Source organism: Balaenoptera borealis, assembly GCF_965194805.1.
Source record: "Balaenoptera borealis genome assembly, chromosome: 8".
In the NCBI taxonomy this organism is placed as follows: Eukaryota; Metazoa; Chordata; class Mammalia; order Artiodactyla; family Balaenopteridae; genus Balaenoptera; species Balaenoptera borealis.
This window is the reverse complement of record NC_138865.1, coordinates 95,662,913-95,677,918: the sequence shown is the minus strand read 5'-3', so window position 1 is coordinate 95,677,918 and position 15,006 is coordinate 95,662,913. Positions and strand designations below refer to the sequence as shown.

Sequence of the window (15,006 nt, the reverse complement as noted above, 5' to 3'; positions counted from 1 at the left end):
TGCTACAGGTTGGGTAAGGAGTCTAATAATCTGCTTCGCAAATCCAGTCAAGTCTCTGCAGGCAGCATGAATAGATGAAGGGTGGGAGGTTTCAAACCTAAGCCATGTCCTCCAGTACAGCTTTTTCCTAAAAACCTTGAATTAAAGGTTATAGGCTACTTGCACAGATTAATAAAGTTTCTTCCATAAAGGTTGTACATCTCTTTCGGACAGCAATCATTGATTATATACCATATATCAGTCGAAAGGCCAAAGGAGTTATAAACTCCTAAATCAAGAAAAATAGAAAAAACATAAAAATGATAAAATATTCCATTGGTGCTAAATAACTTATTTTAATAAACTTGTCTTTAATACAAGTGTAAAATAAGATTCCTAACATTTCAACTACAGTTAAACCCAAACTTCAAAACTAAGTCAGTAATTAGCAACATGTTAACTACAAGAGTGTCACATGCAATACAGAACTCTTAAATACTCAATGCCTTCTGTCAGAATATTAAAAATAAACTCCTTAGCATCCCAAGGCTATCAAAGGTCCTCCCCCCACAAAAAATTTTTTTAACAAAAGTATAATCCCTGCTGGTGTTTATATTTGTTAAAATTTTTTAAAATCAAGACTTCTAACTTGAATATGATTTGAGTAGTTCTATACCAGCCAAAGATGCCTGATACATACTAACTTTTTGCAGGCTCATGGTCTTGGTAGAAGAAATCATGTCAGTCACAAAGTTTTAAAATTATAACTGGGCTTTTAAACTACAAAATAAAATAGGAAAATCTAACATTATTTAGTACCTTTTCTTCTTCTTTTAATTATTTTTGCCAATAAGGTACCAAATTTCACTTCATCATTCTTCATTCAAATAGACTACTACCATACAAGATTTTAGTTTGTTTCTTCTTAATTAGGTGGTTGTTATCAAATGCCCGAGGACAATTCTCATTAGAGCTGAGCATTTTTACATAAGGGTAACTAGTTTTAATTTAAAATAAAACTAGAAATATATGTACATGTACATTAAAATATAACCTGTGTAAACTAGTAAGAGACATTCAACTAGAAAATTGAAAAGTACCCATTAAAAAGAAGACAAAGGTGAAATTTTTAAATTGAAATAATACTTAAGAATATATGAAATGCTGAGAAGAATAATTTCTCCTACAGTTAAAACAAATGTGTTTTAAGGAGAGAGAAAAAAATAAGCTCCTCAAAACTTGCAAAGCAGAACATGGACTTAGTAACTTATTAAAAACTATACCCCTGATTTTCTTTTTAGAAAAAAGAAATAGTTTAAACAAGGCATGAAACACACTTAAGATTAAGACTAATAATACTCTGCTCTCACTGAAAAATACTACTAGAAAAAAATTAAAATTTCAGATATTTCTATTTAATGTGGGCAAAATATACAATGTTTATTTCTGAAATATAAGCTAATAATTTATTTTCATTCATAATATAAAGTGACTTAGGTAAAGTTTACTTTTCCTAGTACTCAAAATTAAACAGGAATTGTTTTCCATATCTAAGAATTATAATGGTAATGTGTAATAAAAGTTTAATTTTGCTAAACTAAAGCTCAAATAGATTCAAATAAAAAACATGAAAATATCTAGATTAAACAATAAAACTTTAATTTTTGTTATTTTGCAATGACAGTAGGTTTACTTTTTCTAACATTCAAAAACACTAGCCTTTTATCAATATAAAACTATTTTAAAAATCACAATAGACTCTTTTATATATAACTTAGAAAAACCATTTCACATGATACACTCATAACACTCAGGAAATTTCAATCCAGAAAGGGACAGTCTCCCTGAAACAGAAAAAGTTCTTTCTTTTTGTCACCTCCAATCCTTATATATAATCTTTATTTTACATCATTTACATAGAAATATTTATCACAATCTGACAGGTAGATAAGAAAAAGAAAATTTTTTGCCTTCTAAAGCTCATCAAGTAAATTTACTCAGTCTTCTTAGTATGTTTCTTTTGAACTTTATCTGAAGCATCAGCTATAGGTTTTGAGGTCGATGAACCAGTACCATTGAGAGACGATTTTGTTTCACTTCTCTTTTCACATGATGAAAACTGCTGCTGCCAGCCAAACAGGATCCGATTCAATGTATCCTCAAAACAAGCAAAAGGCATAACAGCAGTCTCTGTAATCATCATGGTTATCTGAAAAAAAAAAAGTTCAATTTTGAATTTAAATACAAATGTTTTCTGTTTCCTAAAACTGAGAGGGGAAAGTGAAAAAGAAGAAAAGATTCAAAATGCTTTTTTTTTATTGAGGTATAATTGACATATAACATTATACTAGTTTCAGGTGTACAAAATGATTTGATATCTGCATATATTACGAAATAACCACCACAGTAAGTCTAGTTAACATCCGTCACCATACACAGCACACAAAAATTTTTTTATGTGATGAGACTTTTTAAGATCTACTCTCTTAGCAACTTTCAAATATGCAATACAGTATTACAACAGTTACCATGCTATACGTTACACACTGTTGACTTATTTGTTTATAACTGGAAGTTTGAACTTTTTGACTCCTTTTAACCCATTTCACCAAGCCTCGTCACTGCGCCCCCCCCACTCCACTTCTGGCAACCACTAATCTGTTCTATCTATGAGCTTGCGTTTTTTTAAATTTTAGATTCCACACATAAATGAGATCATACTGCATTTGTCTTTGTCTCATTTTTTTCACCAGGCATAATGCCCTGGCTATGATGTTAGTTGTGGGCTTGTCATATATAGCCTCTATTATGTTGAGGTACATTTCCTCTACACCCACTTTGTTAAGAGTTTTTATTGTAAATGGATGCTGAATTCTGTCAAATGCTTTTTCTGCATCTATTGAGATTATATGATTTTTATCCTTCATTTTGTTAATGTGATATATCACACTGATTGATTTGCAGATGATGAACCATCCTTGCATCCCTGGAATCAATCCCACTTGATCACAATGTATAATCTTTTTAATGTATTGTTGAATTTAGTTTGCTAATATTTTGTTGGGGGTTTTTGCATCTATGCCCATCAGGGATATTGTCCCATAATTTTCTTTTCTTCTGGCATCCTTGTCTGGTTTTGGTTTCATGGTAATGTTGGCCTTGTAAAATGAGTTTGGAAGCATTCCCTCATCTTTTATTTTTGTAAGAGTTTGAGAAGGATTGGTATTAATTCTTGTAATGTTTGGTAGAATTCACCAGCAAAACTGTCTGGTCCTGGATTTTTATTTGTTGGGAGGTTTCTGATCACTGATACAATCTCCTTACTGGTAACTGGTCTGTTCAGATTTTCTATTTCTTTGTGATTCAGTCTTGACAGGTTGTATGTTTCTAGAAATGTGTCCATTTCTTCTAGGTTGTCCACGTTGTTGGCATATAAGTGTTCATAGCAGTCTCAATCCCTTGTATTTTCGTGGTATCAGTTGTAACGTCTCCTCTTTCATTTCTGATTTTATCCACTTGAGTTATCTCGTTTTCTTTCTTGGTGAGTCTAACTAAGGATTTGTTAATTTTGTTTATCTTTTCAAAGAACCAACTCTTAGTTTGGTCTTTTCTATTGTCCTTTTAGTCTGTATTTCATTTATTTCTGCTCTATGTTATTTCCTTCCTTCCATTAACTTTGGGCTTCATTTGTTCTTTTTCTAGTTCCTTAAGGTATAAAGTTAGGTTATTTGAGATTTTTCTCATTTCTTGAGGTAGGCATTTATTGCTATGAACTTCCCTCTTAAAACTACTTTTGCTGCATCCCATAAGATTGGAATGTTGTATTTCCATTTTTGTCTCAAGGTATTTTTTTGATTTCTCTGTTATTTCTTCACTGACCCACTGGTTGTTCTATAGCATTATGTTTAATTCCCACATGTTTGTGATTTTTCCAGTTTTCTTCCTAGTAAACAATTTCCAGTTTCATACTATTCTAGCTGGAAAAGATTCTTGATATGATTTTCATCTTCTTAAATTTATTAAGACTTGTTTTATGATCTAACATATGATGAATCCTGGAGAATATTCCACGTGTGTTTGAGAAGAATATGTATTCTGTTGCTTTTGGATGGAATGTCCTGTCTATATCTTTAGTTAAGTCTACCTAGTCTAATATGTCCTTGGGGCAATGTTTCCTTCTTGATTCTCTGTCTAGTGATCTATCCATTGTTGTAAATGAGGGGACTTCAATAAGTCCCCTACTATTATTGTTTTGCTATTTCTCTCTTTAGGTCTGTTAATATTTGCTTTATATATTTATGTTGGTACATAAATATTTGCAAATGTTATATATACTCTTATTAGAAATGACCCCTTTATCATTATGTAATGCCCTTCTTTCTAATTAGTCTTTGTTTTAAAGTCTATTTTGTTTGATATAAGTATAGCTATCCCAACTTTCTTTGCGTTTCCATTTGCATGGAATATATTTTTCCATCCCTTCACTTTCAGTCTATTTCTCTCCTCACATCTGCAGTGAGTCTCTTGCAGGCAGCATATAGATGGGTCTTATTTTTTTTATCTATTCAGCTACTCTATGTCTTCCGAATAGAGAATTCAGTCAATTTACATTTAAAGTAATTAACAAGTATGTACTTACTGTCATTTTGTTAATTGTTTTCTGGCTGTTTTGTTGTTCCTCTCTGGTCCTTTCTTCTTCCCTTGCTCACTTCCATTATGGCTTGATGACTTTCTCTAGTGGTATGCTTAGATTACTTTCTTGTTATCTTTTGTGTACATACTACAGGTTTTTGCTCTGTAGTTATCATATTTTCATATAACAACTTATGTTAGTGACAGTCTATTTTAAGTTGATAATAAGTATAAATGCTTTATAGTTATCATATGTTCATATAACAACTTATGTTAGTGACAGTCTATTTTAAGTTGATAATAACTTAAGTATAAATGCATTTTAATGTTCTATATTTTTACTCTCCCCCTCAATGTTTTTTGTTTTTGATGTTACATTTTACATCTTTTTATCTTGTGTGTATCCCTTAATTATTATAGTTAGTTACTTTTACTACTTTTGTCTTTTAACATTCATACTAACTTTATAAGTGATTAATCCACTACCTTTACTATATATTAACCCTTACCAGTGAGATTTATATTGTCATATGTTTTCTTGTTACTAATTAGCATCCTTTCCTTTCAGCCTAAAGAAGTCCCTTTAATATTTTGTGTAAGGTCAATTTAGTGGTGATAAGCTCTAGCTTTTGCTTGTCTGGAAAAATTCTTTCTCTCTCCTCTAATTCTGGATGTAACTGCCAGGTGGAGTAATTTAGGTTGGGAGTTTTTTTCCTTCAGTGCTTTGAATATATCACGCCACTCCATTCTGGCCTGCAAAGTTTCTACTGGAAATATCTGCTCATAGTCTTATGGGGGTTCCTTTATACATAACACACTGTTTTTCCATTGCTACTTTTAAGAATCTCTCTTTGTCTTAAACTTTTGACATTTTAACTATCATGTGTCTTGGTGGGATCTCTTTGGGGTCCCCTTATGTGGAACTCTCTGGGCTTCTGGATCTGCATGTTTGTTTCCTTCCCCCAGATTAGGGAAGTTTTCAGCCATTCTTTCTTCAAATAATTTTTCTGCCCCTTTCTCTCTCCTCTTTCCTTCTGAGAGCCCTGTTATGTGAATGTCAGTCCTCCTGATGTTGTCCCGTAAATTCCTTAAGCTATCTTCACTTTCTTTCATTCTTTTTCCTTTTTGTAGCTATGATTGGGTGAGTTCCACTGCCTGGTCTTCAAGTTCACTGATCCTTTTTGCTTCTTCTAGTCTGCTGTTGAACCCCCCTAGTAAATTTTTTAGTTCAGTTATAATATTCTTCAGCTCTGTGACTTCTATCTAGTACTTTCTTATATTTCCTATTTTCTTTGTAGAAGTTCTCACTGTGTTCAATATGCATTCTTAATTTAATCTTCAGCAGAAGCAAATTAAGTTAGGTTCTGGAAAAAAAAATCTGTTCTCTATAAGTTTACACTTAATTAATGGAAAAGAACATAACTCATTAACAATAATACAAAATACCACATTTTTGAGTGCCAAATGAGCAGCATAAGCAAAAAAATACATTTAGTATTGAAAGGAAATAAGAAGATAAAATATCATTTACAGTCTACACCAAATGACCAAGAATACCTATTATTACTATGCACTTAACATGTGCCAGAACTGTGATAAGTGTTTTGTATTACCTTATTCTCTTTAAATGTAATCCAAAAACTACTCTATTATTACTCTCATCATAGAAAGGTGGAACTGAGGTTTTGACAGGTTAAGTAACTTGCTCAAAGTCACAGAGCTAATAAGTGGTTAAGCAGTTTGGAACACTCAGATTTTGAGTTTGATCACTAAATACACTGCAGTTTATCATTATCTAAAGTCACAGACTTCCAGTAAATTGTAGAATCCTGCCAGTATGAGGGACTATAGTAAGTCTCTAGCCATCCAATTTTTTCCATATATATTAATATATATAAGCAACTGAGACACTGAGAGATAGAATGGAGTGCTACCCAATCTTTTATCTGGCAAAATGTATAGTGTTCAGAGATGTTTAGATTTGCTCAAGAAATCATACTGGTGCCAAAATGAATCTGGGACAACGTTATGGACTAGAATGGTTCCCAAAAGCCCATAAATTTCCAAGGGGCAATTCCTCCAGCAGATCTCAGATAATGAATCAAACTAGATATTTTTGGAATTAAATTTTCACAGGAGGTCCCTACATAATCAGCTTTCCTGAGGACAATGGAAACAAGAGTAAATTCTTATTATCTGCAATATAGTCTAGGTAGTGGGGAGTTGGAGACAAAGTGGGTGTCTATCACAAGAGGAATGGATAAGTGAAATGTATACTGTGTAATTGTTAAAAATAATAAATTGTAAAGTTATATGGAAAAATTCTTAAAATATATTGTTAGGTGAAAATGAGACGAAGAACAAATGCTATAACGTACTATCATTTATATAAATTTAAAAATGCATGCACACAGCATTGTGAATGTACTAAACACCACTGAATTGTATAAACAGCTGATTTTGTTATGCCAATTTGACCACAATAAAAATAAACAAATAACAAATAAACCTTTTTTTAATGCATGCACATAAACTACAGGCCAGCTGTGACTAAAGAGCTTATATCAGACTCAGTATCTCAACAAAATCAATATAAAAGACACAAATACATAAAACAACTGTAAAAAGACACTGGAGAACAACCAATACAGGTATAACCTGGTGGGGTTATGATCCCTAAAAGAAAGGAAGTTGAACAAAGTGAACTCCACATTTATCCTGGCTTTTTCTTTTAAGGACATGTGTCAATTCACAGCATAGGGAAATGAAATGCAGAAGTCCCAAATGGGTTAAAGAGACAGAGGCTGGAGTCTGAGAAGGCCAAAGCGTCTAGCACTTGAGAGCAATAACAGCTCAAAGAGGAGTGAACCACATTAAGTAAGCCCCCAAGTCCATGTGTAGTCTGTGCTGGAGGAGTTTACCAATGCTAAACTGCAAACATAGAAACAGATTTCAAAAACCTAGCAGAGAACAACAGCTGGGAGGCCAAAGAGCTGAGCAGCCCACTGCTTGGTTCTGGGAAGACAGGTTGGAGTTCAAAGCCAGGCAAGGTGGACCTGCCCAGGGGTACACCTCGGGCTTAAATTGAGACCCCAAAAGGGTCACATTCTAGAAAGGCAAATCTGAAACAGAATAGCACTAACAAAGCCTAAAATCCACAGGATTAAAATAATCTGCTTGTGCGTTACACCTGGCTGCCAAAACAATGTTGAATGTAATCCCTGCCCTCAAAAATCTTACAGACTAGCCAGAGACAGCCAAGTAAATCAGTAATTACAAAACCATAAAGAGTAAGTGCAGTAATGGAGGTTTGCCCAGAAACATTAAGTAAGGGATATGGATTTGGAAGTCGTTACCATACAAGTTAAAGGTAAAGGCATGAATTAGAATGTAATCACCTGGAGAGAATATAGAGTGAGAAGAGTACAAATATAATGTTAACCTCCAAGTTTATACCATTACTGGTTAATATCTAAGAAGAATTTCTTTAGATTAAATTATTCTTTAGAATAAATAGTTACAATGAGGTGTATTGGCATTAATTATCCTGGTCATAGCTTGACTTCATGGACGGCCAACAAAAAACAAAAGAATTCAGGTCAAACAATGGTCCACTGTCAGGAAAACAGCAATGTCTTTTTACAAAATCCAAAAGAGATGAGTGTCAGGATCTAAAGTACTTCCTGAGAACATGAACTATACTAAGTATTTTTCAAAGTCGAGTTTTAATAGAATCTCCACTCCCAGTAGACTCATCACTCAGCTAAGGAGTACTGCTGGCATCATAAATTACTGCTGAGATAGACTTATGAGGTACATGGATGGATTTCTGTGAATTCAGCCTCTTCTTAGGGCTTAATTCAATAAGGTGACACAAATATAATGGTGACAAATGGAATGAACCCTTATTCTTCTATAAATAAAATATAAAACTCTCTCCCTATTTAGCAAACTATTAAAAGAAAAAGCATATTACCTAAATTAAACAGCATTTGACTTCATAGTCTCTTGCTTAAAAAGGGAAGTAAACCAAAGAATGTACAAGCCCTAATCTGATATTTAAACATATCCTAAAATACAAATTAATTCCAGTAAAGGAATTGTTTGTGCTCTGCCACATTCTTTTTTTTTTTTAACATCTTTATTGGAGTATAATTGCTTTACATTGTTGTGTTAGTTTCTGCTGTATAACAAAGTGAATCAGCTATACATATACTTAATATCCCCATATCCCCCTCTCTTGCATCTCCCTCCCATCCTCCCTATCCCACCTCTCTAGGTGGTCACAAAGCACCGAGGTGATCTCCCTGTGCTATGTGGCTGCTTCCCACTAGCTATCTATTTTACATTTGGTAGTGTATATATGTCCATGCCACTCTCTCACTTCATCCCAGCTTACCCTTCCCCATCCCCGTGTCCTTAAGTCCATTCTCTATGTCTGGGTCTTTATTCCTGTCCTGCCCCTAGGTTCTTCAGAACCATTTTTTTTTAGATTCCATATATATGTGTTAGCATACGGTATTTGTTTTTCTCTTTCTGACTTACTTCACTCTATATGACAGACTCTAGGTCCATCCACCTCACTACAAATACCTCAATTTCGTTTCTTTTTATGGCTGAGTAATATTCCATTGTATATATGTGCCACATCTTCTTTATCCATTCATCTGTCGATGGACACTTAGGTTGCTTCCATGTCCTGGCTATTGTAAATAGTGCTGCAATGAACATCGTGGCACATGTCTCTTTTTGAATTATGGTTTTCTCAGGGTATATGCTCAGTAGTCAGATTGCAGGTCATATGATAGTTCTATCTTTAGTTTTTTAAGGAACCTCCATACTGTTCTCCATAGTGGCTGTATCAATTTACATTCCCACCAACAGTGCAAGAGGGTTCCCTTTTCTCCACACCCTCTCCAGCATTTACTGTTTGTAGATTTTTTGATGCTGGCCATTCTGACAGGTGTGAGGTGATACCTCATTGTAGTTTTGATTAGCATTTCTCTAATGATTAGTGATGTTGAGCATCCTTTCATGTGTTTGCTGGCAATCTGTATATCTTCTTTGGAGAAATGTCTGTTTAGGTCTTCTGCCCATTTTGGGGTTGGGTTGTTTGTTTTTTTGATATTGAGCTGCATGAGCTGCTTGTATATTTTGGAGATTAATCCTTCGTCAGCTGCTTCATTTGCAAATATTTTCTCTCATTCTGATGGCTGTCTTTTCGTCTTGTTTATGGTTTCCTTTGCTGTGCAAAAGCTTTTAAGTTTCATTAGGTCCCATTTGTTTATTTTTTTTTTTATTTCCATTTCTCTAGGAGGTGAGTCAAAAAGGATCTTGCTGTGATTTATGTCATACAGTGTTCTGCCTATGTTTTCCTCTAAGAGTTTTATAGTGTCAGGTCTTACATTTAGGTTTAAGCCTAGGTTTATCTCTGGGCTTTCTATCCTGTTCCATTGATCTATATTTCTGTTTTTGAGTCAGTACCATACTGTCTTGATTACTGTAGCTTTGTAGTATAGTCTGAAGTCAGGGCGCCTGATTCCTCCAGTTCCATTTTTCTTTCTCAAGATTGCTTTGGCATATTCTTTATATAATATCTCATGTTATATGATTTCAAAATATGCCCAGAAAAATGTGACCTAAAATATAAGTTCCTCAAAGGCACAAACAGTACTCATGTAATTTAAATCCTCTATAGTGCATAGCAATGAGAGTATAATGAATGAAAATACTTCTACCTCATATGAATAATTCAAAGACTATTACAATATATCTATATAAGCAAAATTTGCATAATTAATCTTTCTCTCCACCCAGAACATACTTCTTCCTGCCTCCATCTGCCCAAATCCAAACAATCCTTTGCAGGGCAACTGCAAAGTGTCTACTCCATTAAACCTCCCCCAGTGCCCTCCAATGAAAATCACTTTGCCCTATAATTAACTTCTGGTACATGGCATATTCAGCCTGGTTTTCTGGTTACTCTATGCTTTCTTCATTGGTGATATCACTCACTCAGATATTAATAATTATTAACCTGAATGACTGTCAAATAAATCTTCAGATCTTCATTTTTATAAATCTCTTCAATAAGTTGGTTAAATAAACTGTTCATCTGGTAGTACAGTCTTAGATAAATAAGTATGAGAGAATTAAATACAGAGACACCTATGAAAGAGCATTTTAGTCATTTATCAGTCAACAAATATATATTAAAAATCTACTACATGCACCAGACACAATGCTAGGGATACAGTGATGAATAAAACAAACTTAGTCCGTATCCTCGTAAGTTTAAAAGTACGATGCCTCATATTTCTTTTTAGACAATAACATCTTGAAGACAGTGTCTTATTCAAAGTTTACATGTCCAATTGTATCCCCCGAAAGGGCCTAATACCATTGTCCCTCATTCATGTGTTCAACAAAATACTCTACTATCTGAATACACCTCTCAACAGCATGCAGCATAACTGACCAGTCCATCCTTCTTAATACCATCTCCTGGTTTCTAGCAGCTTCTTTCCCATTTCTCATTCTGGATATTCCTTCTCTAAATATTAGAAAACCTCATGACTCTGTCCTCTCTCCTGTCTCACTCTATGCTTTTGTCCCTATGTAATATAACTGCCACCCTAAGTTAATTTATAAACTGAATACAATCTCAATAAAAATACCAACAAATTTTATTATGGAGTTAGACAAACTGCCATTAAAGTTAGTGCCCAATTCTCTCTCTAAACAGGATATGCAGCCAGACTTTAATTTTTGCCAATCTGATGAGAAATGGTATCTGAGTGTAATTTTCATTAATATATTCCCAAATGAGTGTCACGTTTTCATATGTTTAAGGGACATCATATCTTTGTTGTGTGAATTGTCTGTTGATAGATTTCTTTCAATTATTTATTAGGCTTTTGATCCTTTATCCCTTAATTTTTCTTAACAGTTCAAGAATGTTCATGAACTGCTGAATATTCAGGGTTCTACTAGAGATGTTTTCTATTTTTTAAGGCTAAAATCTTGTTATGAAATATTTCTTAGAGATAAAAAGTATTTGGAATAGAGGGGTTTTTTTCAATTTTTTTTACTGAAGTATAGTTGACTATGTCATGTTAGCTTCAGGTGTACAGCACAGTGACTCAGTTTCTCATATTTATATATATATATGTGTGTGTATATATATGTGTGTGTGCGTGTGTGTGTGTATTCTTTTTCAGATTCTTTTCTCTTACAGGTATTACAAAGTATTGAGTATAGTTCCCTGTTCCATACAGTAGGTCCTTGATGGTTATCTTTTTTATATATAGCGGTGTGTATATGTTAAACTTAAAAGCTTTTGTGCAGCAAAGGAAACCATAAACAAAACAAAAAGACAACCTACGGACTGAGAGAAATTTGCAAACGAGGCACTAACAAGGGATTCATCTCCAAAATATACAAACAGCTCAATATCAGAAAAACAAACAACCCAATCAAAAAATGGGCAGATCTACACAGACATTTCTCCAAAGGGAACATACAGATGGCCAACAGGCATATGAAAAAATGCTCCATATTGCTAATTATCAGAGAAATGCAAATCAAAACCACAATGAGGTATCATCTCACACCAGTCAGAATGGCCATCATCAAAAAGTCTACAAACAATAAATGCTGGAGAGGGTGTGGCAAAAAAGGAACCGTCCTACACTGTTGGTGGGAATGTAAATTGGTACAGCCACTATAGAGAGCAGTATGGAGGTGCCTTAAAAACTAAAAATAGAGAGGAGCTTCAAGATGGCAGAAGAGTAAGACGCGGAGATCACCTTCCTCCCCACAAATACATCAGAAATACATCTACATGTGGAACAACTCCTACAGAACACCTACTGAACGCTGGCAAAAGACCTCAGACCTCCCAAAAGGCAAGAAACTCCCCACGTACCTGGGTAGGGTAAAAGAAAAAAGAAAAAACGGAGACAAAAGAATAGGGAAGGGACCTGCACCAGTGGGAGAGAGCGGTGAAGGAGGAAAGGTTTCCACACACTAGGAAGCCCCTTTGTGGGCGGAGACTGCCAGTGGCGGAAGGGGGGAGCTTCGGAGCCACGGAGGAGAGCGCAGCAACAGGGGTGTGGAGGGCAAAGCGGAGAGATTCCCACACAGAGGATCGGTACCGACCAGCACTCACCAGCCCGAGAGGCTTGTCTGCTCACCCGCCGGGACGGGTGGGGGCTGGGAGCTGAGGCTCGGGCTTCAGAGGTCGGATCCCAGGAGAGGACTGGGGTTGGCCGCGTGAACACAGCCTGAAGGGGGCTAGTGCGCCACAGCTGGCCCGGAGGGAGTCCGGGAAAAAGTCTGGAGCTGCCGAAGAGGCAAGAGACGTTTTCTTGCCTCTTTGTTTCCTGGTGCGCGAGGAGAGGGGATTAAGAGCGCCACATAAAGGAGCTCCAGAGACGGGCGAGGGCCACGGCTATCAGCGCGAACCCCAGAGACGGGCATGAGACACTAAGGCTGCTACTGCAGCCACCAAGAAGGCTGTGTGCAAGCACAGGTCACTCTCCACACCGCCCCTCCCGGGAGCCTGTGCAGCCTGCCACTGCCAGGGTCCCGTGATCCAGGGACAACTTCCCCGGGGGAGAACGCACGGTGCACCTCAGGCTGGTGCAACGTCCTGCTGGCCTCTGCCGCCACAGGCTCGCCCCGCATTCCGCACCCTTACCACCCCCCCTTCCCCCCCCACCACTCCCACCCCCCCCCCCCCCCCCCCCCGCCTGAGTGAGCCAGAGCCCATGAATCAGCTGCTCCTTTAATCCCGTCCTGTCTGAGTGAAGAACAGATGCCCTCAGGCAACCTACACGCAGAGGCGGGTCCAAATCCAAAGCTGCCAGGAGCTGTTCGAACAAAGAAGAGAAAGGGAAATTTCTCCCAGCAGGCTCAGGAGCAGTGGATTAAAGCTCCACAATCAACTTGATGTACCCTGCATCTGTGGAATACCTGAATAGACAACGAATCATCCCAAATTGAGGAGATGGACTTTGGGAGCAACGATATATATACTTTTTTCCCTTTTTCTCTTTTTTTGAGTGTGTATCTGTATGCTTCTATGTGTGATTTTATCTGTATACCTTTGCTTTTACCATTAGTCCTAGGGTTCTGTCTATCCTTTTTTTTTTATTACTTAAAAAAGTTTTTATTCTTAATAATTATTTTTTATTTTTTATTGTAATTATTTTATTTAATTTTATCTTCTTCATTCTTTCTTTTCTCCCTTTTATTCTGAGCCGTATGGAGGACAGGCTCTTGGTGCTCCAGCCAGGCGTCAAGGCTGTGTCACTGAGGTGGGAGAGCCAAGTTCAGGACACTGATCCACAAGAGACCTCCTAGCTCCACGTAAAATCAAACAACGAAAACTTCCCAGAGATCTCCATCTCAACGCCAAGACCCAGCTCCACTCAACGACCAGCAAGCTACAGTGCAGGACACCCTATGCCAAACAACTAGCAAGACAGGAACACAACCCCATCCATTAGCACAGAGGCTGCCTAAAATCATAATAAGGTCACAGACACCCCAAAACACACCACCACACGTGGACCTGCGACCAGAAAGACAAGATACAGCCTCATCCACCAGAACACAGGCACTAGTCCCCTCCACCAGGAAGCCTACACAACCCACTGAACCAAACTTAGCCACTGGGGACAGACACTAAAAACAACAGAAACTACGAACCTGCAGCCTGAGAAAAGGAGACCCCAAACACAGTAAGTTAAGCAAAATGAGAAGACAGAGAAACACAGGGCAGATGAAGGAGCAAGGCAAAAACCCAACAGACCAAACAAATGAAGAGGAAATAGGCAGTCTACCTGTACAAGAATTCAGAGTAATGAGAGTAAAGATGATCCAAAATCTTGGAAACAGAATGCAGAAAATACAAGAAACGTTTAACAAGGACCTAGAAGAACTAAAGAGCAAACAAACAGAGATGAACAACACAATAAATGAAATTAAAAATTCTCTAGAAGGTATCAATAGCAGAATAACTGAGGCAGAAGAACAGATAAGTGACCTGGAAGATAAAATAGGGGAAATAACTACTGCAGAGCAGAATAAAGAAAAAAGAATGAAAAGAATTGAGGACAGTCTCAGAGACCTCTGGGACATTAAATGCACCAACATTCGAATTATAGGGGTCCCAGAAGAAGAAGAGAAAAAGAAAGGGTCTGAGAAGATATTTCAAGAGATTATAGTTGAAAACTTCCTTAATATGGGAAAGGAAATAGTTAATCAAGTCCAGGAAGCACAGAGAGTCCCACACAGGATAAATCCAAGGAAAAACACGCCAAGACACATATTAACCAAACTATCAAAAATTAAATACAAAGAACAAATATTAAAAGCAGTAAGGGAAAA

At 36.4% G+C, this 15,006-nt stretch overlaps 1 protein-coding gene across 1 annotated transcript in view; it reads right to left on the bottom strand.

Annotated features, from left to right (window-relative positions):
- Positions 1–1,617: 1,617 nt before the first annotated feature.
- The window catches only part of TMEM38B (transmembrane protein 38B), a 70,540-nt gene continuing 57,151 nt past the window's right edge, over positions 1,618–15,006 (bottom strand). Inside the window, exon 6 of the mRNA XM_082404188.1 lies at positions 1,618–2,188. Coding sequence (XP_082260314.1) covers positions 1,973–2,188 — 216 coding nt within the window. The 3' untranslated portion in view covers positions 1,618–1,972. The remainder of the gene's footprint in view (positions 2,189–15,006) is intronic.